Genomic DNA, 24160 nt, shown 5'->3' on the forward strand with positions numbered 1-24160 from the left:
AATGTTTAAGGATAAGGTATGTTCAATGTGTAAAATTTAAAAAATGCCTGAGGAAATTTAATTCATAAATTGGGTTAATTATTTAGAATTTAATCTTTTAAACTTAGTTAATTGAGTATAATCAAAGAAAAAAGTGACTGTGAATTCTTATTTTTATATTTAAGTATTCGATTTATAACAAGACTTCGAAATTCAACTTAAAGGCTTAGGGAGCCCTAGGCTTTTGAACTGAGAATTTCGATACAATTAATTAAAATCCAATTGTTAGAGTGGTCCTTCCAGTGCACAAGGTTCCCTCAGACATCCAGAAGCCCAAATGATGTGAGTAAGCACCCAGTGAGCGGTAATTATAATTCATAGTAACTCCCGCTCGTCCTTTTCTTCCTTTGAATCCTTCCAGCGAAACTTCCATGACTGTGTGTCAATTTCCTGACATCCACAGGGTCCTGATTAGCTGAAGGTAACGATTATTCCAAAGATAAAACAATGCTTTTTTTGAGTCAGTAATTTTATTACTATTATTTTCCACACTGAGGAGACTTAGTTACATAAAGTGATATTCTATGAGTTGATTACCAGTAGAAGCACAAAGGTGTGGGAAGTGTAACATGAACAGAGTGAAGAAACGCCCTTGATCAGAGTGAAGTCCATGTGACAGAAACGCATTGTTCCAAACAGCCTATGTACAAATAAATATAGCTTTCAGTCTATGTACAGACATATTCACAGAGAATCAACTGATGCGAAATCTCCATAAATCTCGTCATCCAGTGAAAATTGCTCATAATAAACAAAACACATACAAAATGACAAAAACATTTTGGAAGTGCATCAACTGGATTCTTGTAGGGGTAAAGTTAGGGGTTACAATGCTTCTTTAAAATGGAGGCCAACAAAGGAAGCTCGAGACGACATCAGTCCCTAAGAAGATCCTTTAGAAAAATGGCATTCTGATATTCTTAATGTAACCTGTCCAAAAAACAGTTTATGTGTTCTAGGGCAAATGTCTATGTTGGGGTCAATGTTGCCAGCATTTTCTCTGTTCTGATAATATGCAAAGAACAGAAGTGTAATTTATCTTTCCTTTAGTGCTGACAGTAGCCTCACTGAACTACGAAGGCAGCTTCTGCTCTGCTCCTTTCTGATGGCTCTTTGAGACTGCAAATTGCTTGAAGATGGAAGCTGTTGCTTCTGGAGTTTTCTCAAACTCAAGCAGAAGAAACACCCAGCTAGACGCTGGGCAGAAAAATATGGACTTTGTGTGTAGGGTTCAACAGAGCAATATACCAACAGAGGCTCCTTCCGGATGGAGAGTCTCTGCCCTTTGGAGAAACTCTTCAGATGACACAACAGTCCCCCAGGAACATCGCGGGCACTGGATCCAGGCGCTCTTTAGCGCACATGGCTGTGTAAGGATGAAACTGATGGGGTCGTTCAATTTAGTAAACACGTTTATTTTACATCGATAATTTAGGTACCCAGTTATGGTGGATATTTCTAGGCTATTAAGTGCCTTTTAGTCATTCTTTTAGCTTTCATGCAAAGTATATAAAAAGTTGTGATGAAGTGAAACATTAAAGTTTTTAATTATGGGGACATCTGTGTATATATGTGTATAAGTAGTCGAACCTGTGTATTTTAGCAGAAAGGGGAAAAAAAAACCCCAAATGCATTATGAAGTCTGCTCTATGTCCTCCCACGGAAGGTTTATGATTTAGGCATAAAAAATTGTTGATAAACTGTGTATCTCTATTTGCCATTTTTATAAGGGAACTTCTTAGACCCATCCTATATTTATATGAAAACTCAAACCAACCTTAAATTTCCCAGGCATATATTTACTAATTATCCATTCACTCTCCGTATGGGTGAACCTTGCTTTACATCCGAATGGATTCCTGGAAAATAGTAAATCTATAATTTACAAAAGGAAATACTTTCAAGATAGTATCAGAACTTGCTATTTAAAGGAACTGTGTAACAAGCTATTTTGCAAATGAAGAATGCTTTTATGAAATGAATAATTTCTCTGATTTTCTGAGTTTTATTAAAGTACACATCTAAAATTTATCAGTAGATTAGGATTGTCAAGAACAGTAATTGTATGCAATAAAAAATGGAACAGATAAACTCCAATTTACAACAAACAATACAAAACAGGAATGACTCATGGACTGCTTATTGATTGACTATATTCAGAAGCCCTGAATATATGTATTATTGGTATTTTATGGCTTTAATTAAGACAACTGTCTCTTATGAAGTACTATAAAGTGCAATATTAAAAAATTAAAAAACCCAAAAGGTATCCATTGTCCTTCAGTTTTATTCTGATGAGAAGAATTGGAGCTTCGTTTAATTAAATGGCAAGGAATTATCTACCCTTAATTCATGCATGCAATTTCATCCTTAAAATTATTTTATTCAGGGATTCAGACTTCATTCATTCATTCGTTCTTTTTTTTTGGTAACATGATTTAAAAAATTAGTATTCTCTTTTGGTTAGCTGAATGTTTTAGAAAACTCTCAGTTCCAAGGCCTTAATTACTTACGGATCCATTATAAAGGAATATGCAACCCAACATGTGAGAATGAGGAGCAAATTCCCAGCATCTTGGTGAACTGTGGCCCACCTTCCCGGGCCAGGACACCAAACAACACCCTTACAATTCCTATCGAGCCTACCACACAAGAAGTAAATACACTGCAATACTGGGCGATAAGAGGAGGTCCAACCATTTCCCCTATTTCCTATTTAAAGCAAAAATATAAATTCCTTTTGGTAACTCAGTGCAGGTAAGTGCAGGTGCAGAGTTTCTGAATGATCTCCAGTGTGTCTCCCCAATTCTGAGTTCTTCATGAGTGTGGGATTATGATCTTAAAAACGAAGATCACGAGCTTGACCTCACCAGGGCCTCATGATAATGTCGCACCCAGTATTCATCCTTTACACCAGAGGATAAATGCCTGCTAGAGCTTGTTGTATCAACCTACTGGTGCTCTTAAGGTATTTCTGTGAATCTCCTCTCTTGCGGTTGTGAATTCTGTTGACATTTTAGTAGCAATTAGGAAGGATTTTCCCCGAAGAAGTAGTCAATTACACAAAACATAAATTGTTGGGGGCAGGGGTCTAGCATTTGACATGGAGAAAATGTTCATTAGACTTGCCAGCCAAGTGCAAGTAAACCAGGGAGCTTGGTGGTGGTGAGAACCTTGAAGAGGAGAATGGACTGGTCCAACTGGCCTTGAACAATGGAAGTGGGGTTAGAAAGGAGCAGACTGAGACTGAATAAGGCCAAGAGAAGAGTGGCTCATAGCAGGTAAAACACCTATTCAAATGCATTGGGGCAAGCTGAGTGATGTGCTGGCTTCATCCAGATGTCTTGGAAGAAAGATACAGAAGTCATAGGGCACACAAGATTAATGTGAATTAGCAATGAAGTGTGACTTCCTAAAAGCTAAGGGCAACAGAGAGGTGCATAAAAATGGAGCAAAGCCTTAGGTTTGAGGCTATAATTCAGCCCTTATACTTGTGTCATGATTAGTCATGAAGTTGCATAAATTAAGAGCAACACAAAGCATTTTAAAAAGCTTAGTAGGGAAGAACTGTAGAAATTGTTGAGAGGGTTAGAGAAAAAGACTCAGAAATAAAAATCTAAAGATACTTTTGATGAAAATAGATAAAGGGTCACATAGTGGGGATGTCAGGGCTAAATAGTGAGGACGGCCCGGATGCAGGTCTCTTCTGCCAAAAAGAAAAAAATAGGTTAAGTCATCAACTTGAGGGGTTTGGGTTGAGCTGGAGGGAGACTTTTCTCACACTGATGGTTGTTAAAGTTAATAGTTGATGGAACTGGGGCACCAGGAACATCTGTGCCAGGACCCCTCTCCTACAAAACAATCGTCCTTCTGATGACGGGGAGAGGTTAGACACACTCTCTTAACAGAATTAAACCTTTGGCAACATGGCACTCTTTCAGACTTAGGTATTTATCTGTTTTTAAAAAATTCTTTAAGGTTTTCCAGTCTGTCAATCAATCATTTAGTGAAAGTACCTTGGCTTACTGTTCCCTTCAGTCTCCCAGTGTTTGTCCACCAATTTGAACATAGTCGTCTAGCCAGTCACAATTACAGCGTCATTTTTTTTCTCTAAAAACTGGCTGACTTGTGGATTCGTTTGTCCTTTGTAGCTCTCTCTTGCTCTTTTTAAACAAAACTGTCCCCAGTCAGATTAAAGACCACTATGGAATCCACGTGGTTCTGAGCAAGGCTGACCCCCCGTGTGAGAGGAAGGCATGTACAGTGGCAGTGTGCACACGGGGTGTGTGGGGGGTCCGGATGGAAAGCATGTGGTACTTCTATAGCAAACAGGAGTGCACGTGGGATTTCTACAGATGCCTGGTGATGACATGCCACAGCCTGTGTGGTTCCAAAGCTCGCAGTGAAGTGAAAAAAATAGTGATGATGTAATGATAAGTAATGGAGTTTAGTCGTGAGTGTGCCCTTTATTGCTTTTCTTGTTTTCTATATATTTTAAAGAATATGAAGCTGTGAGATTAAAAAAGAAACCCAAAGATACAGAGGCAAGGAGCTAAACTTACATACACAGTGGAGAGGGGCACGTTACCTTTCTTTCCTAAGCAAAGGCCTTCTTGAGAAGGGAAAATATTTTTCTCTGGGACTCAATGCAGACTCTTGTAATTGGTTAAAAAAAAAGCCTGAAATCTGTAATTATTTTAAACGACATAGGGATATATATCAATGTGACACTTGCTTTCTTGGGAATTCTGGTAAAAGTGAATTAACTTCTCCTGTCTTCTCTTTCCTTGTTCTTTACTTCTTTGACCAACTTTCTCTTAATCACAAGCCCTTACCTACTAATTGAAGACAATATTGCTGACAGATGTATAGCACGCAAGGATGTGTCTTTTAAAAATATTCAGCCAGGGGATTATGTTAGCTGTGGCTTAGAAGGAACGAACATTAGCTTCTATAACCAGCTTTCCGGAGACAGCTGATTTTTCCAGAAATCACCCTGAGGACAGTTCCTTTATTTCTTCTGGAACAGAGCTGCCACTTATAAGATGGCCGCTTAATTACTGGAGTAGCAATCTGCCCAGGTGCAAGGAAGCATGGCATCCTCATGTTCTTGGGGAGCGGGGGAGCGGTGTGTGTATTGGTAGATGTAGAGAAGAAAACATATTGAAATTTTCCGAAATGCTTGCATTCAGATGGGTCATCAGGCTCACATCAGATATTCCAACCCAGTAATTTCAGCAGAGCATTTAACAGAAGTCCCATCCTCTCCACCTGTCTATCTGTCCAGCAGCTCTATCTGTGGTCATTTCCTTGGTCAGCTTTCTGTTAGGGTGGCCTGGGAGGAGGGCTTCCCCTTACAGCTCATCTCCCATCTCCCTGTTACAGAGGAGTTTAAGTGCTGTGAGAAATGGTGGGGAGTTTGCCAACTCTCTCCCTGCCTGGGGATGGATGTACATTAGTATCGAATCTCTCATGCACCAGGCAGCTGTGTTTGGCTGTAAGGGCTCCAAACCACCTGATTCATGTTTTCCCTAGAAAGTTTAATGGCTTCTGTCAGGTGACACCTGTTCGAAGCCTTATAAAGCATTTCCCCCGAATATGAAACAGTCCCTGCCTCTTTTTATAATCTTCTGGGCAAGGCTGTAGGATATTCTGCTGCATCTGCCAAATTGACAAACCAGCCTACCCCTTAGTCCGTGCACATGTACTGCGCTTTCCCGATCTGTCGCTGCCTGGCTCAGATCAGATCCTGGGAAGCTGCGGAAACACCACCACATCTCCAGCTCCAGTTCTCTAGGAACTAGTCAGGTCCAGAGGGCAGCCGGACTTAGCGTGGGCGCTCCCCGATGCAATTTAGAAGGTTCTATTTGGGCATTCTTGGTTCGAGCCAAGTTGCTCTCCTGTCCTGAGGCTGCCTAGGGCGACAGGGGAGGCGACAGCAAGCAAGACCTGCTTGGTTTGGTGTGGGTGAATGGAACCATTTGGGTACAGCTTGCTTAGTTTAGATTGAGCAGTAAGAAGCTGGCTCTTGAATTTGCGATATTACTTTACATCCTGCTCCAGGGAAGCAGAGAGAGTATCTGCAGTCTACATTTTTTTCTGTACTTTTCGGTCGTGTATTCTTTGCCTCTGCATCAACATTAGGGATGCGGCTGGTCATTTCCATAAGGCTGAAAATCCATATTCTCGGGGTGGGTGCCTATGTGGGGTGGGTGCATATGTGTATGGTGGTAGGGATATCTGCACAGAACAAAACCACCTTCTCTATGAGTTCAGGAAGGAATGTCCCCTTTGGTTGTTGGTGCGCATGACTTTCCTCTTCCTTCACTACGGTGAACTTGATGTTCCCTGCTTTTGAATCCTGAATGTGACCTGGTCAGAGGGTAATGATGTAAGTGACATTGTGTGTGCATGTGCGGATCTGGTATAAAGATATGTGTTTATACATGTGTATGCAGGCATTCAGGAAATGCATTAGAGATGACCTACTCAAGAAACCATGATGTAGAAAGTTCTTCCTTATAATTATGTTAATAATTTGAATGCTTTTAAAGATCCATTGTTGCCTTCTATACACTTCTCTCTGGCTTTGCGGTAACCCAACACATAACCTCATAGACACATAATGAGGGGAGTGCAAGGGCAAGCAGTGGCAGGGAGAAGGTGCCTGTGGACCAGCCAGCCAGGGAATGCTCTTGTACATCATGCTCAGTGCTCATCACTGAGCAGGGACCTGGGCTCGGAAATATTGTCTTCTCAAATGCAACTGTTCATTTATGACTACAACAGTGCCCATGAAGCGGAGCTCCCGGGCAAGTGAAATGCTCCGTGGCTGCTAGGAGGAGTCTTCACTAAGAGCCGAGAAGGAGGGGGAGGGAGTGAGGAGGCAGGGGGGCATCAGGAGGTGCTGGAACAAGAACAGGGCTGCACTGACCTCCCTCATCCTTTCTGGTTTCACAGAATCTATCTGCAGTTGAGTCAAAGTCACCCATTCAAACAACAAACCAGTCAATAATATATACTCACACAATAACCAACTTTGCTCCCCTTCAGGGAAAAGACCAGAGTTTTTAACAAAGAGTTCACTTAGTCATTCTCTTTCACTCTAAGGAAATAGCACACATTCTTGCCTCTATACAAAATCCTACTCTTGATGAATGAGACGGAGGTTTCTCTCGCGCAACTGAAAACCCGACTTTGCAAAGTTGGAGAGACCTGAAAGCTAGCCTCCGTGTGGCAGCCATCTTGATTTCTTGTTTTCCCAGGGGTCCTCCATGTAGACATGCTTTTTGCTTGTGGGTGAAGAGCAAGGATGGGCACTGCCTGTTACTGCCATGCTGTGGGGGGTGAGCTGAGGTTGGAAGGAATACTGAGCTTGATCTGGGCTGTCAGGTCTCCCTGCCTCTTTATTCAGTCATGAATCCTGCATCCTGTCTCCTGGTGTTAGGAGGTACATGCTCTCAACAAAATCATTGCAGGCATCTGTGACACAATGGACTGGAGACGAGAACACAGCTGATATAGCTCCCCATGTGTGCTGTGTACCAACTTAGCTGTAGGATGGGCACGAATAATGGGCCATCCTCTATTTGCTTTTAACTGATTCTAAGGAAAGCATGATTTGAGCAAATGAAAAACTACATATGTTTTCATCAATTTTGCCTGTTTTTTCTTTTTTTTGTTCTGCTGGTTTGATTTTCTATTGACATAGACCTGAGATATCATATAAGGTGTCAGACAGAACTTGGGGGAACTGAATAAATGAAATGAAACTATCCTATGAATGCTGAGCAGAATCAGGAAATCAAAACTTGGAGTGACTGGCTTGAAGTCAGTGTAAAACCGAGTGTGGTCTTCAGTGTGCTAGAAGGAGGCCAGAGGGGGTCCTGAGGGCAGGAGAGACATGGATGCCACACGGGCTTTAACCAAATCCTGGTCCTGGCACTGCTAGACAGAGGACCCAGAAACCTTCCTGGGTGCACTGAGCCTGCAAATGTCTTTCCAAACATCTCTAAGCTGCGTCAACCCAAGCAGTATTGATCAGAGCCAGTTTAGTTCTATTGGAGGAGTAATGATTTCTGCAGCCACTGAAGCCCTTTATGACCACACTGGAAGATGCTTTAAAGAATTCCGCCCTTACATTCCTGTCAGGTGGCAAGTCCCACTGGGGGCCTCTGCCTGATGGTATTTCTTATTACATATGCAGGCTCTCCTGGCAGGCATTTTGATTATACATGAGGCCTTAGCATCAAAATACGTCTAAGTGACAATCACAGCTAAACTTGCCCCTCTTCTCTTGATGATAATGGGACATGCACTGGAACAATATAGGTTCAGCTTATATAGTCTTGCTGTCCTAGAAGAGTGCTAATTTGGTTTGCAGTCATATTTTGTACTTGCATGCTAGGGCAATACATAAAAAAAAAATTTCCCCAAACCCAACCCTGGTCACGTCCTCGTGCCCCCAAACCAGTATCCACTCAGTCTGGGTTTTAGTTCTGTCTGTCCCAAGTATCCCTGTGGGTTTGGGTCAGTGCACCCCAGCGGGGGCAGGCAGACAGTCTTCCCTGCTTGGCTTGTGGGAATATTTTGGAGGGCTCAACTCAGGGCTGCTACATTCCCTCTCCACCAAGTCCTCCTTCCTGCACCCTATTTCCCTACAGCATCCATCTTACCAGGCAGGATCCCAGTAAGTCCAAGGCAGGCTGAAGTTCGCAGCAATGATTCTATTAGTTCACCTCTTGCACTTAAGAGGGAAAGCTCAGACTGAAGGTTGATGCCCCTCTTCAAATAGATATTATAAATAGACTAGAACTATCCCTGAAAAGATGCATTTGTATTTTTATATATATATGATTTTATATATATATAATTTTTCTTTCTCTGTGTTTGTATACAGGTATGTATTACTCTATACGTATGGGAGGAGAGGTATGATACAGGAACAGGCGGGGGTGTGTTCATGTGCATCTATTTATAGTATGTATATTTTATATGTATATATAGACCCTCCGTTATTGTTTGCATCATTACAACGAATGTACCTCCGACCAGCGAGGAGTACCTGTCAGTGGTGAATGGAAAGAAGCCCCCAGTGTTCTCTCGGTCTCTTGCATGAAGCTGTTTCAATGGGCAAGGGTGGAAGCAGCCTGTGAAACGACGGCTCAGCGTGAATCCATCCTCCTCAAATCCGCCAAGGAGGGACACTCGAAATGCTCAGGGCTGTGTGCCAGCTGCCTCTTCTGGAGAGGTCAAGGAGCCTAGAACCCAGAGTGGGGAGGGACCATCCATGCTGTTGGTTCAAGATATGGCTTTTCCGGCTAGATGGAGACAGGGCATACAAGAATTCTGTCTTCTAGGAGGACGCTGACCACCAGGAACACGAAGTAGAGGCCGAACATGATGAAACCCAGCACTTTGTTCATCCGCCATTTGCAGAGGGCGATGGAGAGGATGACGAAGAGCAGCATGATGAAGAGGAGGACGATGGCGCAGAAGAGGCCATTGCTGCTGACGGCCACTGGTTGGAATCTGTGAATGATGGTGTACAGGAGCCAGGGCAGCGGGAGCCTGGGAGGGAGAGGAGCGGGGGGAGACCGGGCAGTCAGACGAGTGGAAGAAGGCGTACAATGAAACAGTAGGTTGACATGCTTGAAATCTATCATCTGAAAAGGGCGCCCTGTTAGGTTCACTATGACGCGGGCACAGCTGGCCCCGGCAATCCCATAAGGAAGTCAGGCGAGCTCTGAAACTCCGTATCTATTTCCTGACCGAATTACGGAGAGCAGAGAGAATTTGTTCTACGATTAAGACCAAAGATGTGACTGCGAGGTGTTTCCTGAATTTGATTTGAACTAATTTTTTGTTTTCTTCCTAGTTGAGATTAAAATGTTGCTCTCAGTTGTAAAGAGGTGAATTGGAGGATTTGTTTAGGGTGAGAGAAGACAAATGGAGAAAAGGTATATAAATCAGCTGTGAAAATGGCAAAAATAATTTTAAAATGGAGATGGAGAATAGTAGTGACTCAATTAACAATCTGAAAGCAGGTGAGAATAAATGATGTCGGTGGGGGCCACGATACACTGTAGCTTTCCGAAGGTTATTTTGGAAAAGCTGAGTTTACCTTTTGACTAAAAAATGACCTTTCTGAAAGATTTGAGGAAGACAGTATCTAACATTTGTGATGTAATTTTAAAAAACTTTACTATGTAGTATGATACCTGTTCTCTCCCTTTGCATTTGACTTTTAAAACCTGATAACATCTTGTATTTTCTAGCTAGACTGGCAACTCTGAAAGACATCACAAAAGCTAACTGCCAGGTGTACCACGAGAGTGGGTTAGGACCCTGTGGGAGATGAACATGCCAAAAAACGCATGACTCCGTGGTGTGTGCGTCTCTAAGTGCCCAGTGAGCCTTGTGATGGAATGCTGGCTAGGGAAACACGGACCCAGACACCCAGCCGGCTGAGCGTGCTGTAGAGCAAATGGCTAAGGAGGCTCAGTTTTTGCCTAGCGTCAGGGATATGGAAGAAGTGGCGCCCTTTTGAAACACAGAGTTCTCTAAAAGAAAAGCAAATAGCTTGAGAGAAATAATGATATGAAAGGGGCAATGAGTTTATGCATCCGTCTGTTCTGCTGGAGAGAGTGCAGGTGAAGACAGAGGCCGCACGTTATGCATCTTTGAATTCCCAGGTGCTGGCACATGCAGGCTTCCATCTGTGAGCTTACGTTAACATGGGCCAAGCTGAAATGATTGATGTGACTGCCTCCTGGAGATGAGTACGGGTGCTTTGCCCACTAGAGTCTGGCTTGGAGGTGCTTACTTCAGGGGACATGTCGGGAGGAGAGGGGGGCGTGGTCCACAAGGGCAGCTTAGGGAGCAAGGTGCAATTCCAGCTCTGGGCAGGAGGGGGCAGCCCTGGCATCCTGCGATCAGCGATGGGAAGTCAGAAAAGGGGAGGGCAGTGCCGCAGAGTGGTGATGATAACAAATGGAAACCTCCGCTGGAGACGTGGCCTGGGGAACTCTTCTTCCACACTTCCCATCTCTTAGGAAGAAAAAGACCCCAAACCACAGTGCTCTTATTAAGCTAGACACACACACACACACACACACACACACACACACACACACACCCAATTCTGGCGAAGTTGTGGTCGACAGCACTACAAATAGGTAAGTACCCTTTGGGGGAAAAATGACACTTTTCATACCTTTTGACCTATCGATTCTATTGTCAGGAATCAAGCAGAAGGAATAATTTGAAATGCAGATATAACTTTATTAAAAAAATGATCACCTCAGTGTTATTTTGAATAGCGAAAAACTGGGGATACCTTAATCTGTAACAATACACAAATAGTTAAATATTGACTTATTTTAAGTCGATGTCATGTTATGTAGCTATTAAAAATCATATGCTTATAATGATACAAGCAAATACTCGATATAATTGTATGTTTAAAAGGAAGGATACACATAAAAATAGCAGTATAATTTCAATAATGCAAAATATATATGAATTAAAGAAGGGTGGTGGATTATCAGTGATTTTTATTTATGCTTATATGTGTTTTCTAAATCCTTTACCATATGTATTAATCTTATAAGCAAAAATGAATGCCGGGAAGACTATGAAGAAACTTGTACACTCAATATATTGCCAATGACTTTGTAAATTGGCATAAACCTTGGGAAAGATCTTTTGGAAAAATATATATCAATAGCCATTGAAATGCTCATAATCTTTAATTCCTTATTATTTCTTGAAGGAATTTATCTTAATAAACATAATTAAAAGAGGAGGTTTTTCTGTATAAAGGTGTTCATTGAAACACCCATAATAGCAGAAAATCAGAAAAAATAAAAGTTCTGACTAAAGGATAATGGTTAAATTGAAAAGCAACAAGATGGAATATTTTTCTTTTTAATTTATTTTTTTTATTTTTTCCCTTTTTCTCCCCAAAGCCCCCCGGTACATAGCTGTATATTCTTTGTTGTGGGTCCTTCTAGTTGTGGCATGTGGGACGCTGCCTCAGCGTGGTCTGATGAGCAGTGCCATATCCACGCCCAGGATTCGAACCAACAAAACACTGGACCGCCTGCAGCGGAGCGCGCGAACTAAACCACTCGGCCACGGGGCCAGCCCCAACAAGATGGAATATTTTGAAGCCATAAAATGTTAATTATGAGAGCTATGAAGAAACTTAGAAAAATGGCTGATTGACTAATTTACTAATAGATACCTTCTCTGTGACAAGCATAAATGGCTATAAAATGAAAAAATAAAAGCCCTCCACGAGGACAAAACTAAACATTCACTAAGAAAAGTTTGTGAAATATTTGGAAAAGAACACACAGAAGTTAAAAGCTGGTTTTGGGTAGTGGGATTGGGGTGATTTTTCTTTAAACTTTCACTTAAGTTGTTGCTCTATAGACAATTTTAAAAAACAACGATCAAAAACCATCTTGCAATTCCCTAGAATGTTTAGTTTTCAAAAACATGACAACTATATCTCACAGAACACTTGTAATTTTCCCCAATTTGTGGATTTTCTCTCTTTATACTACAGAACATTTTGTTTTCCTTTTTACAAGAGATTGACCAAGAAGACTACTTTAAATGTGTAGGCAGTGGAACTGAGAAAGACTGATTATTCTAGGGACAAATTTCCTTGAAAATATACACTTTTTAAGTCATTCATTCATTCATTCATTCTACAAGCATTTGTAAAGTCACTACCATGCATTAGGCAATGTATTAGGCCTCGGGGAGTTCTTGCTCTTGGGGAGTTCACAGTCTAGCGGGCAGACTGATGGACGTGACCATGACAAGAGTCGAATGTGCAGAGAGTACACAGGAGCACGAGCCCCCAGGTCAGGACCCAGGGAATCAGAGGAGCTAGGATTTGAGTTGACTTTGGAAGAATAAGACAGACAAGCAGGGAGGGCTGTGAGTGAGAGAGGTCTGCCAAGGAGGGAAATATGGTGGGAGAGGGCACCTTGGGATTCAAAGGTGGTTCAGACAGTGGAAGCTCAGAGCAGGGTTTTATGCAGAGGTCGTGCTGCTGTTGAGAGCATAGACTGTTCAAATCGCAGCATCTCATTTACTAGTTTTGTGAACTCTGTGCCCTTCAGAACACATATCTCATGGGATTGTTGCGTAGTTTAAATGGATAAGAATGTATGTACATGGTAGACACTGAATGAAAAAAATATAGGTAACAAAAAGGTATAAGAGAGAACAATATTCAAGATTTCTCATGAACATGAGAAAGTAGATCCATTTTAGTGAGTTTCCAAATTCAAGTGTCAAGAGCCCAGTTCTTCTGGGAACATGGTAACATCCCACGTCTTTCTGTCTCGGGGGGCTGCCATTCAGGGTTATTGATCAGACTACTTTTACTTTTGACAAGTTAAATGGTAGCGATAACAGCATCCCTCCTCAACCTGATCCACTTTAGAGATTATTCATATTGAGAACAGCAGTTTGCACAACCGTAAGAACAGATCTTATCTTCCGACTTTCCAAAAACCTAGACTGTCTTCACCAGCACAGATAAACAAATGATAATGCCAAATCTGCCAGCATTTTCCAAGGAAAGAGATGGGATATTTTCACTGGACCTATGTTTGTCGCTGTCTGTTTTACAATCCAAATCTCACTGGAGGCTAATGGGGACTTTAATTAGAATTAGAATATGGAAAAAAATATAGTGAAGCTACTGGAGCATCTCCATCACACCTGAACATTGAATAATCATAACTTGTAGCCAATGCCATTATATAAGTGAAATTCTCTTAAAGTACTTCCTACAACGTCCCCTCTGGATCCAGGTATGTGTTTTTGCCTGTCTAGGGATAACTTACTTCATTAAGTTCTCTGAAAATGAAAAATGGGGTTGGTGAAACTGAATAGTACTCCCAGTCTTTATTTTCTATTGGTATGGGTTAGCTTTGGGCTCAGAGACCCTGGTCTTGTCTTCACAGTGTCTAAGAAGACATAGACAGTAATGAGTTGGTGTGCCCCTTTATAGAACCATCTCTACTCACCCTACGGTGATGTCAAAAATGTTGCTTCCAACAGAGCTGGACACGGCCATGTCCCCGAGCCCCTTCCGGGCCACTATGACACTGGTGATAAGATCAGGGATGGAGGTCCCAGCAGCCAAGATGGTCAGACCCATGATCTCTTCACTGATGCCAATTGTCTCACCAACCTAAAAGTGATGACAGGGATAAACATGTGAGTGTTTGAAGTCACAAAACCACAAACGTTTCAACGTAGCTCTCTTTAATGAGTTACTATGTGTGCTGTGCTGAGGCTGACATGATAAACAGGGATAAACCATAATCATTGCCATCGAGGAGTTCATACTTTGATGATACTCAGACTCAAGAGATCAGGAATGCTCACATGAGGATTAAACAGATAATTAAAAAAAAACGTGCTACAGAGGGCTTGAGTGCAGTCTCTGTTTGGTGTTTACTAAGACTGAATAAGGGAAGCAGAAGATGAGAGTTATAAAAGCCAACTGGTCATTGGCTCCAGGGGCCAGTGCCTGACAATGGTACCAAATCCTGTGGCAGATTTGCCCTTGAATTAACAGTCAAAGGTTAAGGACTGACACCCAGTGTCCCCATTTTTTCTTGACATCTCCTAGTGTCTGTAACCCACTGAAACACTTTTAAGACTCTCCCAATTCCACAGGAAACTTGTTTTTGGGTGTTTTGGTTTAGTGCTACAGGACTGTGAGTCAGCAAGGCAGCCATGAGGAAGCAACAGTGAGGGAATCAGAGGTCCAAGGTCCGGCTCTGCTATTTATTAAGTACTTGACCTATTGCTAACTGAACTGATTATACAACGTCTTCAATCCTTGCTTTCTTATCCTTAACGTGAGAATGATAATACCTACTTTATAAGGTGGTTGTGAGGACTAAATTATAATTTGTGGAAAAGCCCCTCAAAAATAGTACATCATTATGGAAAAGTGATGGGGGGCAGTTATTATATTTTCTTTTTGGTCTTTGCCTTTTAAGACTGATGAATTATATTTTGGACAGTTGGTCTAGCCTCAGATGGAAGCTCCTGCATTCTCTTGGGCAACTTTTTTGTCTCCTTGGGATTTTAAAAAGCTTTATGTATTTTCTGGAGTTGGCGAACTGCAATTCTGAAAACCTTTAAGATAATGCTTTCAATTTGGTTTCTAACAGCCTACCTGGTGACATCATCATTTTTTGAAAAAATTTAAAGGGTCAAAGTAGCATGTCAGAATAAAGGTTTTTAGGGAATAGAAAAACTCATTTCTAAATCCCCTTTTTTGATTTATAAGTAAAAGCTTGGTTCCCACTAGCTTAAAAGCATAGCTGGGAGCTATTTTTATTTTGATGGTCATGGCTGCTCTAGAGCCTGGCAAGCTGAGCTAGTTTACTCCGTCCTTGTGGCACGTGCATTCACTGCTCCTCATCACAAAGTAAGATGCATGTGAGCAGGATCATCACCTTAATGACTATGGTCTCCCTAGTATAGAGAACACAGCCTGGGATATCATAGGCTCTCGATACTATTTGCTGAATCAATCAATCTGCATAGTTAGGTGATTTTACTAGCATGTTTTTGCTGATTCTCCTTGATGAAATAGCATCCTTGATGACTTATTTTTTTGGTTAGATTTGGAGTGAAACATTTTCAAAGACTGTGAAGATGCTAACTAAATGACTGTCACCCTCAATAAGGTCCAATCTATGTAATACATTCTCAATAATTTAATTCTTAGGGGGAGTTCTAAAGCATTGACTATTTCGAAAACCATTTATATTTGGAGTTTGAATGACATATAGACAGAAAAATGCAGAAATTGAAGAGGGGCAGGATTGCGGTGTGGTTAAGAGTGTTGGCTTGGGATACAGAGAGCCCTGGTGCAAAGCCTAGCCTGCCACTCCTAGTGCATGGTAGCCAACTTCCCTGAGTCTTGGTTTTTCTCATCTGTAGAACGGGGATAATAATATCCACCCTCAGAGTTGTTGCGATGATGATGTGTGACGATGCATATAAAGCAAATAGCACAGTGTCAGGCATAAAATAAATGTTCACTAACCATACAGCTCTGATAACTCAGACATTAATCCTTTCCCTCTCCAACCTATCAGAGTGCCACCCTCAGGGCTCCGGCAATGGGGACAGAAGCTGGTTTAGTAGGGTCAGTCCACAATGTGGGAAATCACGGGAATAATGAAGAATTTTCATTGTACATCAAACCGCTGATGAACGTGTGTGGCTCTAGAAACACTTGCACTGAACGAGAACTAGTCTCATAAGCTCATTTTGAGTGCATTTCACTGAGGGTGACTTTTGGTGAGTCAGAGGCAAGATGACGGGTGCATGGCTGGGCCAGTGCTCTGACCAAATTGAGGAGCATCAGAGCAGTTTAGAGCTAGAAAGGACGTCAGCAGTCTTTTAGGGGGAATTCCCTTGTTTTCTAAAAGATGTAAATGATGGGGCCACTCAGGATCCAGCTCCAGTGCTGCGGCTGCTGTTCCACGATGCATTTCCTTGCTTTGGTCTAAGCAGGAACTGCAAAAATGCCGTATTGACTAAATGAGACACAACTTGTATCAGACTCTTAGAATTAAGTTCTCATATTAGATGCAGGACAGATTTTAATCATAGGTTTTCATCACCCAAGAAATTTACTAAGATAAAGATTCATGATACAAAAACAATAAAAAAATAACAAAAACTAGGGGAAATATGCATAAAGCATTTTATGTGAAGGTGTTTATTTTTGGCCAAACAATAGCTAAATAATTGTATCAAATAGCATTTATTATTGGGAAAACTGTGCACAACAAGATAGTAGAGCACTAAACGGTGCACCTGTTATCTTTACAGCTTTTATTGTTCAAAAGTACAAATAACAGAACTAGAGCTGGGCTTCTTAGAACAGAGCCTGCTATTTTGATCAGCTGTCTGGATGTTTTGAGAGAAAACCATTTCTATAGGAGAGAAGAAAGAGAGATTTATCATCCATTATTGGAAAGTAAGGCTTCTCTTTATGCACTTTATATTTCTGGGCCTTTTTGTAATTATTATTATTCCCGGCATTGTGTTTGTATTTTCCGCAAGGGAATGAAAAGGAAACAAGATTGTGGAATTAAGATAATCAATAAAAAGGAAAGAAAAAGATGGAAGACTGTAGTATGATGTTTTCTAGGATGGCTAAAGAGAACCATCTAGAAAACAAAATATCCCAGCAAGTGAAAAAAACCTGCCACCTTTTTTTCTGTATCAGTACTTGAAAGAATAAAAATAATTATTAGGAAGAGTCTTTATATGTTATAAATGGCAAACAGTCCTTTTAGCCCGGAAATCTGGAGGCTGAGAAGCGGCCCGCCTTCTACAATGATTTCTGTCAGGTGCTGGTGGCAAATGTGTCTCAATGCATGTGGAAAATAGTGACTTTGAGGCAAACAGAACTTCTTCAAGGGGTCAACAGTTTTTGGAAATATCCAGGAAGAGAAATCTGAAGTCAAACGTCAGTAAAATAACTATAATAGGAATGATATGAAGTAACTTGTATGAATAATGCTGGTTGTATTAGCTGGCATTTCCAGTGGATTTTTTTAGTGATGCCATATATTCTTTCTTTTTTTAAATTAAGGTGTAATTTACATACAGTAAAGTATAATTTTACATTAAGTAAAATTCATCTTTCCAAAAGTGTATAGTTCTGCGAGTTCTGATAAACGTAATCAGTCCTGTTTCTCCACACCCTCATCAACACGTGTGTGTTTTCATTATAGCCGTCCTCATGGATGTGAAGTGGTATCTCATGTTTATTTTTATTTATTTATTATTATTTTTAAAGATTTTATTTTTCCTTTTTCTCCCAAAGCCCCCTGGTACATAATTGTGTATTTTTAGTTGTGGGTCCTTCTAGTTGTGGCATGTGGGATGCCGCCTCAACATGGCTTGATGAGCGGTGCCATGTCCATGCCCAGGATCCAAACCCGCGAAACCCTGGGCCGCTAAAGCAGAGCACGAGAACTTAACCACTCGGCCACAAGGCAGGTCCCTCTTGTTTATTTTAAAACAATTTTATTGAGATATAATTCACATACCACAAAATTCACCCATTTAAAGTATTAATTCAATGGCTTTTAGTGTATTTACAGAGTTGTGCAACCATCACTATAATTTAAATTGAACTTTTTCATCATCCTAAGAAGAAACTCCATCCCCATTAGCAGTCACTCCCCATTTCTCTCCAAACTCCCCAATCCTAAGGAACCATTACCTACGTTCTGTATCTATAGATTTGCCTATTTTTCACATTTCATATCAGTACCTCGTTTCTTTTTATTGTGGAATAATATTTCATTGTGTGGATATACCACATTTTGTTTATCCACTCATCAGTTGATGGACATTTGAGTTGTTTCTACTTTTTGGCAATTATGAATAGCGCTGTGTGAGCATTTGTGTATACATTTTTTCGTAGATGTTTTAATTTCTCTTAAGTATATAGGTAGTGGAATCACTGGATCATGTGATAACTCTATGCTTAACATTTTGTGGATCTGCCAAACTGTTTTCCAAAGTGGCTGCTTTATTTTACATTCTTACCGGCAATAGATAAGGGTTCCAAATCCTGCACATCCTCTCCAGCACGTGCTATTGTCTGTCTTTTTGATTATATCCATCCTAGTGAGTGTGAAGTGGTATCTCATTGTGGTTTTGATTTGAACTTATCTGATGAATAATGATGTTGAACATCTTTTCTGGTGCTTATTAGCCATTTGCATGTTTTCTTTGGTGAAGCATCTATTCAAATCTGTTGTCCATCTTAAACAATAAGATGCTTGTAGATGCTTGCTTTCTCTTATAGAGCTTTAAGGACTTTTTATATACCCTGGATACAAGTACTCTATCAGATATAGATGACTTGCAAATATTTTCTCTCAGTCTGTGGTTTATCTTTTCATTTTTTTAATGGTGTTTTGAAGAGCAAAAGTTTTAATTTTGATGAAGTCTAATTAATTTTTTTCTTTTATGGATCATGCTTTGCTGTTATATCATAGAACTCTTTGCCTAATCCATGGTCATGTAGATTTTTTATGTTTTCTTCTAGACATTTGATAGTTTTAGCTCTTCCACTTAGAACTATGATCCACTTTGAGTTAATTTTTGAGTACGCTGTGAGGTAAAGGTCTAAGTTCATTTATTTTGGCATACAGAAATCTAATTATTCCAGCAACACTTTTTGAGACATCTACTCACATAAGTTTTTGGCGTGTATTTCCTTATTTAAAATCGTTATATTTTATTTATGTTAAGAAGTGTAATAATTTTAAGACTATATTAAACAAAGGATATGAGTGGGCAGTTTGGAATTTATGTAGTTTATAATAGAGATTAAAAGCATGAATTTTGGAGTTGCAGAGTTCTGGGTTAGAATCTCAGCTCTGCTGTTTATTACTTAGATGATCTTAGACAATTTTCTTTTTTCTTTCTTTTTTTTAAATTGAGGTATAATGGGCAATTTTCTTATTAGCTCTGAGCTTAGCTCCTTTATCTGTGAACTGTGGACAGCAACAGTCCCTCCCTCATTGGATTTGTTCCTATGTGCAGGATTATTGTCAAGATTACAAGCACAAAGGGATGTGAATTGCCTGGCACGTGGTACACATTCAACCAATAACGGTTACCACTATTCTCTTTGAGAACGCAAAATCTTTGCACCTCATTCTTTCATTCATGTGTTACAACAACCAATTCCTGAGAGTTTATTCTTGTGATGGGCATTATGATCGATATTAAGTTAAATGTGGTACAAGTGAAATATATCATCATTTTTATAAACTGTTGCTCAAGGAAGAGACCATTTGTCTCCAGGTGTTTTCCTAAGTCCCATTTGAAAGGCTGGTGAGAACATGAGGTGAGTGGCTGCCCAAGAGAAAGAAAATGCCATGGAGGCAGGCAGAACCTTGACATTCCTCCCAGGCCCGGGTTGGCCTGGTTTCTGGCTGTAGAGGGCAAGAAGCAGTGCTTGCCTTCCTCCACAGGGCTGTTCGGGGCTATGCCCATCTGATTCCATGCTACAAGGAAAGGCCAGGAGACAAGGGAAAGTTAGGTGGAGTAAATTCCGTTAGTGCTGGTATACGTAACTTGTCTTGTCAGCCGCAATACTGTTGTGATAGTTTCAGAAAGCAAACGCATTGATTAGCTGCTCGGCAACCATGAGAAAAACCAGGCAGATGGTGTCACTTTCAAGATCTTACCTGGTGTGCCCACCAGACCATCAAGTAAGAGAATACTGCAATCCAGGTGATGGAGCCGAAGAATGTGATGGGAAAAAACTTCCTTGATGACTGAAAGAGAACCAGGAAGAGGCCAGAGTGTCAGTGATATCAACAGAGGTGGACCTGATAGCCCAAAGCTGAAGCCACCAGTGTGGCTACTCCTCCCACGCTGCCTGTGACCGTGGTAGGATTAGCAATCAAAAGGCCTTACCCGCCCCTGGTCAAGCTGGGACAGGAAGATTTTCTCTTGGGAACATGAAAGTGGTTGGGAGTCAAATCATCGTAAAGGTAGTTCCTGAGATGTAAGTCACTTGAAGAGAACTGTCTGTTCCTGCTGCTGGCTGTTCAGATGCCCTCTGCCCCTGCCCTTTTGAAGGCCTGGTTTCTCAGCCTTCAAACCCGTAAGCACTCCATATCCTCCCTCCCTCTCTTGCTCTCTTTTCTTCCTTCTGCTCAAGTTCATCAGAATCAGTTTCTGTTGCTTCAAGCCATGTATCCTAATACTCCATATGCCAGAAAACCTGTGGTATTAATTACATTTAACAAGAAACAGGAAGGACCAATAGTTTCAAAAATAGATTGGTTCACCTTAAAGTCCCATGAGTTATCAGGAAAAGCCGCATAGAAGAAGCCATCGCCATGGTTTCTATAGATCCCTGATGATGGCCAGTCCATGAACTCCATGTTAATTGGAGTAACGCAGGCAGAGATGCCCCATCTCGCTGCTCTCCACTGGGGTGGCAGTGTAGATGCTCCTGGAAATGTTTTCTCTCTTGTTCTCCACCCTTAACTATACTATGTCCAATTCTGCCTCTAGCGCTGGATTTTGCGCAACTGCAGGCTTACAGTGTGAGCACTTTTAAAGTTTCCTTTGAATATCAGTCAGAATTAGATGCTCAAAATACAGTGCTTCTTACCTGACCCCACTTCAGGGAAATGAAGGCTTGCACTGGACTGTAGTGGTGTTCTGTTGATGCCTTTTTTGCAAAATCGGGATCCTTTAAAACATGCTCAGATAGCAGAATGTTCTCAGAGAGCCTCTCACCTATTATTGCCAAACACTTTTTATTTCTAAGCTTTCCACTTTGAGAAACAATCTCATGTTTTGCTTTGATAATGCCATCCAATTTCGTCCAGAGAAATGAATCCTGGAGTTGATTTGGAGGAAAACTATCTCAATTGTCTGAAGGGCTGACCTTGGGCAGTCACCTAGAACACTTCTCGCTGTGGCTTTTGAGAGCTTCATTAAAAGGAAAAGATAAACTTGTACACAGTAATCTTTTGAATATCTATAATGATGAACACAGTCTCTATCGCTCCCAACCAGGCTTATGGTCTCTTTGCTAATTTCAAGTTTTCAATATATGTTTTCATTATCATTCTCATAGTTCTGTTAAATTTCACAATAACCATTTTCTTTTAATGATTGCTGCTTTTTTGGGGCCATTTGTTAGCTGGGGTTAGCAGTGGAAGACCACTGGGCTTGATTAAACTGGGGGAGGCAGCAGGCTGTAGTGAGCAGCCATAATCTTATTCTCAAATGCTTCCTCCCACCCCTTCCCTTTCTTAGAAGGAAAATATTTTGGCCAAAGACTCAGACCCCTTCTGGGGACCTGAGCACTTTAGTGGGTTATGGAAAAAAAAACTAATCAATTTTTCAAAGTGGAGATTGAGACATTCACTTCTGAAAGCAAATTCCTTTAAAGCTAGACGTTCAGCTGGATTCTGGAGACTAGATTCCCTGAGCCGTGGAATGGCCAGTGCTGAGAATCAAGTTTTCCCAGGCAAGGCATTTTGCTGAGTGGAATCCCCATTCTTTTCCTCTGGTCACAAGTTACTGCTTCAGGATCCTAAGAGAGATGAGGGTTTCATCTCCTATGGCCATGCTCTGTCACAGGGAACGGAAGGGCACCTCTTGTCGTATGGGGCCACATGTGACTGAGCAGCAACCAGTCTGTTAGACTGATTCTGAGCATCCTGTGAGGGGAATGGAGTGATGTCTCCCTACTTTACAGAATGGCACATATGCTGGATATCCTGGGAGAGTCCTCATTTCATAGATTGCTCACTTTCCAGGTTAGCTCATTTACTAAGTATGTAATTATTATTTTATTTTTTGTACCTTTGCAGGTCCATTCATTGATATAATGTCACAAGTCAGAATCAAGTCATTTGAACATATTTCTCGTCTGAAAAATATCATCCCTGAACCACAGAACACTCCCAGTCAAAAGGTAGAAAGCAAGGAATTAGACAAAGGATTTAAAGGAACTAAGTTCCAATCAACACATTAGTAAAGACCATTCTAATTCAAAATTTGAGGCTCATGAGTTGTAATCAAGAGAAATTAATCAATTAGAATCTTAATTGAGTCTCAGTCAATTAGAAATTAGTGGACATCTAAATGTACCTAATGGTGTATTAGGGGCTCAATGAGAGAAAAGGTTAAAAATAATTTCTTCTTGTGAATTTTCAGGTCTTCATCATAAACTAAGGGTAGGTAAAGACTGGGCACCTACTCTGTACCCAGAGGACAGAGATGTTGAACTAGAGATGAAATTCACATCTAGGTCTGCCTAACTATGCAGCATGTGTTCCTAATATCTAGGATATAATGACTGTTTCCTAAAGAAAAACAGGGCCAATAATGCTCAAAATATACCCAGCTATAGACACAATGATCATCATCATCATCATATTAGCCTGTGCTCTGAATGTCAAAAAATGTAAAGAACATCAGGGAAATATAGACTAGCATGTATGGCCATCTGCCTCACCCAACCTACCATGTTGTTTCTGCTTTGGAAGCATCAACTCTTCATCTGTCAGCAGTTTGGTTAAGTGTTCCCCAACTCTCAAACTACCTCACCATTTTCGATCTCACAGCCCAGGTAATTCCTTCTTCTTTCATTTTTTCTGGACTGTTCCCCTTATTTGGACTCTATGGTCTCATTCCAGACATCACTATCCAGCAGCATCTGTACAGTTATTTAGTTACCAGTCTCATTGGAAGGAAGGAAATAGCCCTTGAAGCCAAGGTCTGACATGTTGCTTTATGGTTAGCAACGGTGGCACATCCCAACATCTGCTGGGATGGGCCTCATACTAATTAGCAAAAAACAAATTGGGTCCACGTGCCGGCCATTTTGTTCCCAATGTAACGGTTTACTTGTATAATTGACAGCTAATGTTCTCATTAGAAGCTTTTAGTACATCAGAGTGATATTTTCTGGGCTTGAAAAATGTTGCTGGACGTTAGCTGGTTGCACAAATTGGCCATATCCTTACTGATTTAAATCCAAAAAATACTCACTGAGCGCCCACTCTTTGCAAGGCTCTGGGGCATACACATTTAATAAAGGTCCCCCAAACAATCCTATTTAAAGATGAAAAGGGTTGTCTCTGGATTAACATGATCGGTATTGAAATCCCTGCTCACCAATGACCAATGTGTGATGTGAGAAATTATCTACTCTCTTGAAGCCTCAGTTTCTTCATCTGTAAAATGGGGAGAATAACAATATATAGTTGTTCTGAGGATTTCATGCACATAAAGTATCTAGTAGAGTGCCTGGCACATCCTAGGTGCTCCGATAATAATGGGAGTTGTTATTAGACAATACGATTCTCATTTTCATTTTTTTTTGTTTTTGAGGAAGATTAGCCCTGAGCTAACTACTGCCAATCCTCCTCTTTTTGCTGAGGAAGACTGGCCCTGAGCTAACATCCAAGCCCATCTTCCTCCACTTAATATATGGGACACCTACCACAGCATGGCTTTTTGACAAGCAGTGCCATGTCCGCACCCGGGATCCGAA

At 41.0% G+C, this 24160-nt stretch overlaps 1 protein-coding gene across 5 annotated transcripts in view; it reads right to left on the reverse strand.

Moving 5' to 3' along the window:
- Positions 1-490: 490 nt before the first annotated feature.
- The window catches only part of SLC24A2 (solute carrier family 24 member 2), a 244875-nt gene continuing 221205 nt past the window's right edge, over positions 491-24160 (reverse strand). For 3 of the 5 annotated variants that reach the window (XM_070248273.1, XM_070248274.1, XM_070248272.1), the window contains 3 exons: positions 20322-20411; positions 14094-14260; positions 491-9609 (listed from right to left, as the gene is read on the reverse strand). In XM_070248273.1, the coding sequence (XP_070104374.1) occupies positions 9360-9609; positions 14094-14260; positions 20322-20411 (507 nt within the window). In that variant the 3' untranslated portion in view covers positions 491-9359. The remainder of the gene's footprint in view (positions 9610-14093; positions 14261-20321; positions 20412-24160) is intronic. The other 2 variants (XM_023627420.2, XM_070248271.1) reach the window with 1 other exon arrangement.

The sequence above is a fragment of the Equus caballus genome, chromosome 23 (assembly GCF_041296265.1).
Source record: "Equus caballus isolate H_3958 breed thoroughbred chromosome 23, TB-T2T, whole genome shotgun sequence".
Lineage (NCBI taxonomy): Eukaryota > Metazoa > Chordata > Mammalia > Perissodactyla > Equidae > Equus > Equus caballus.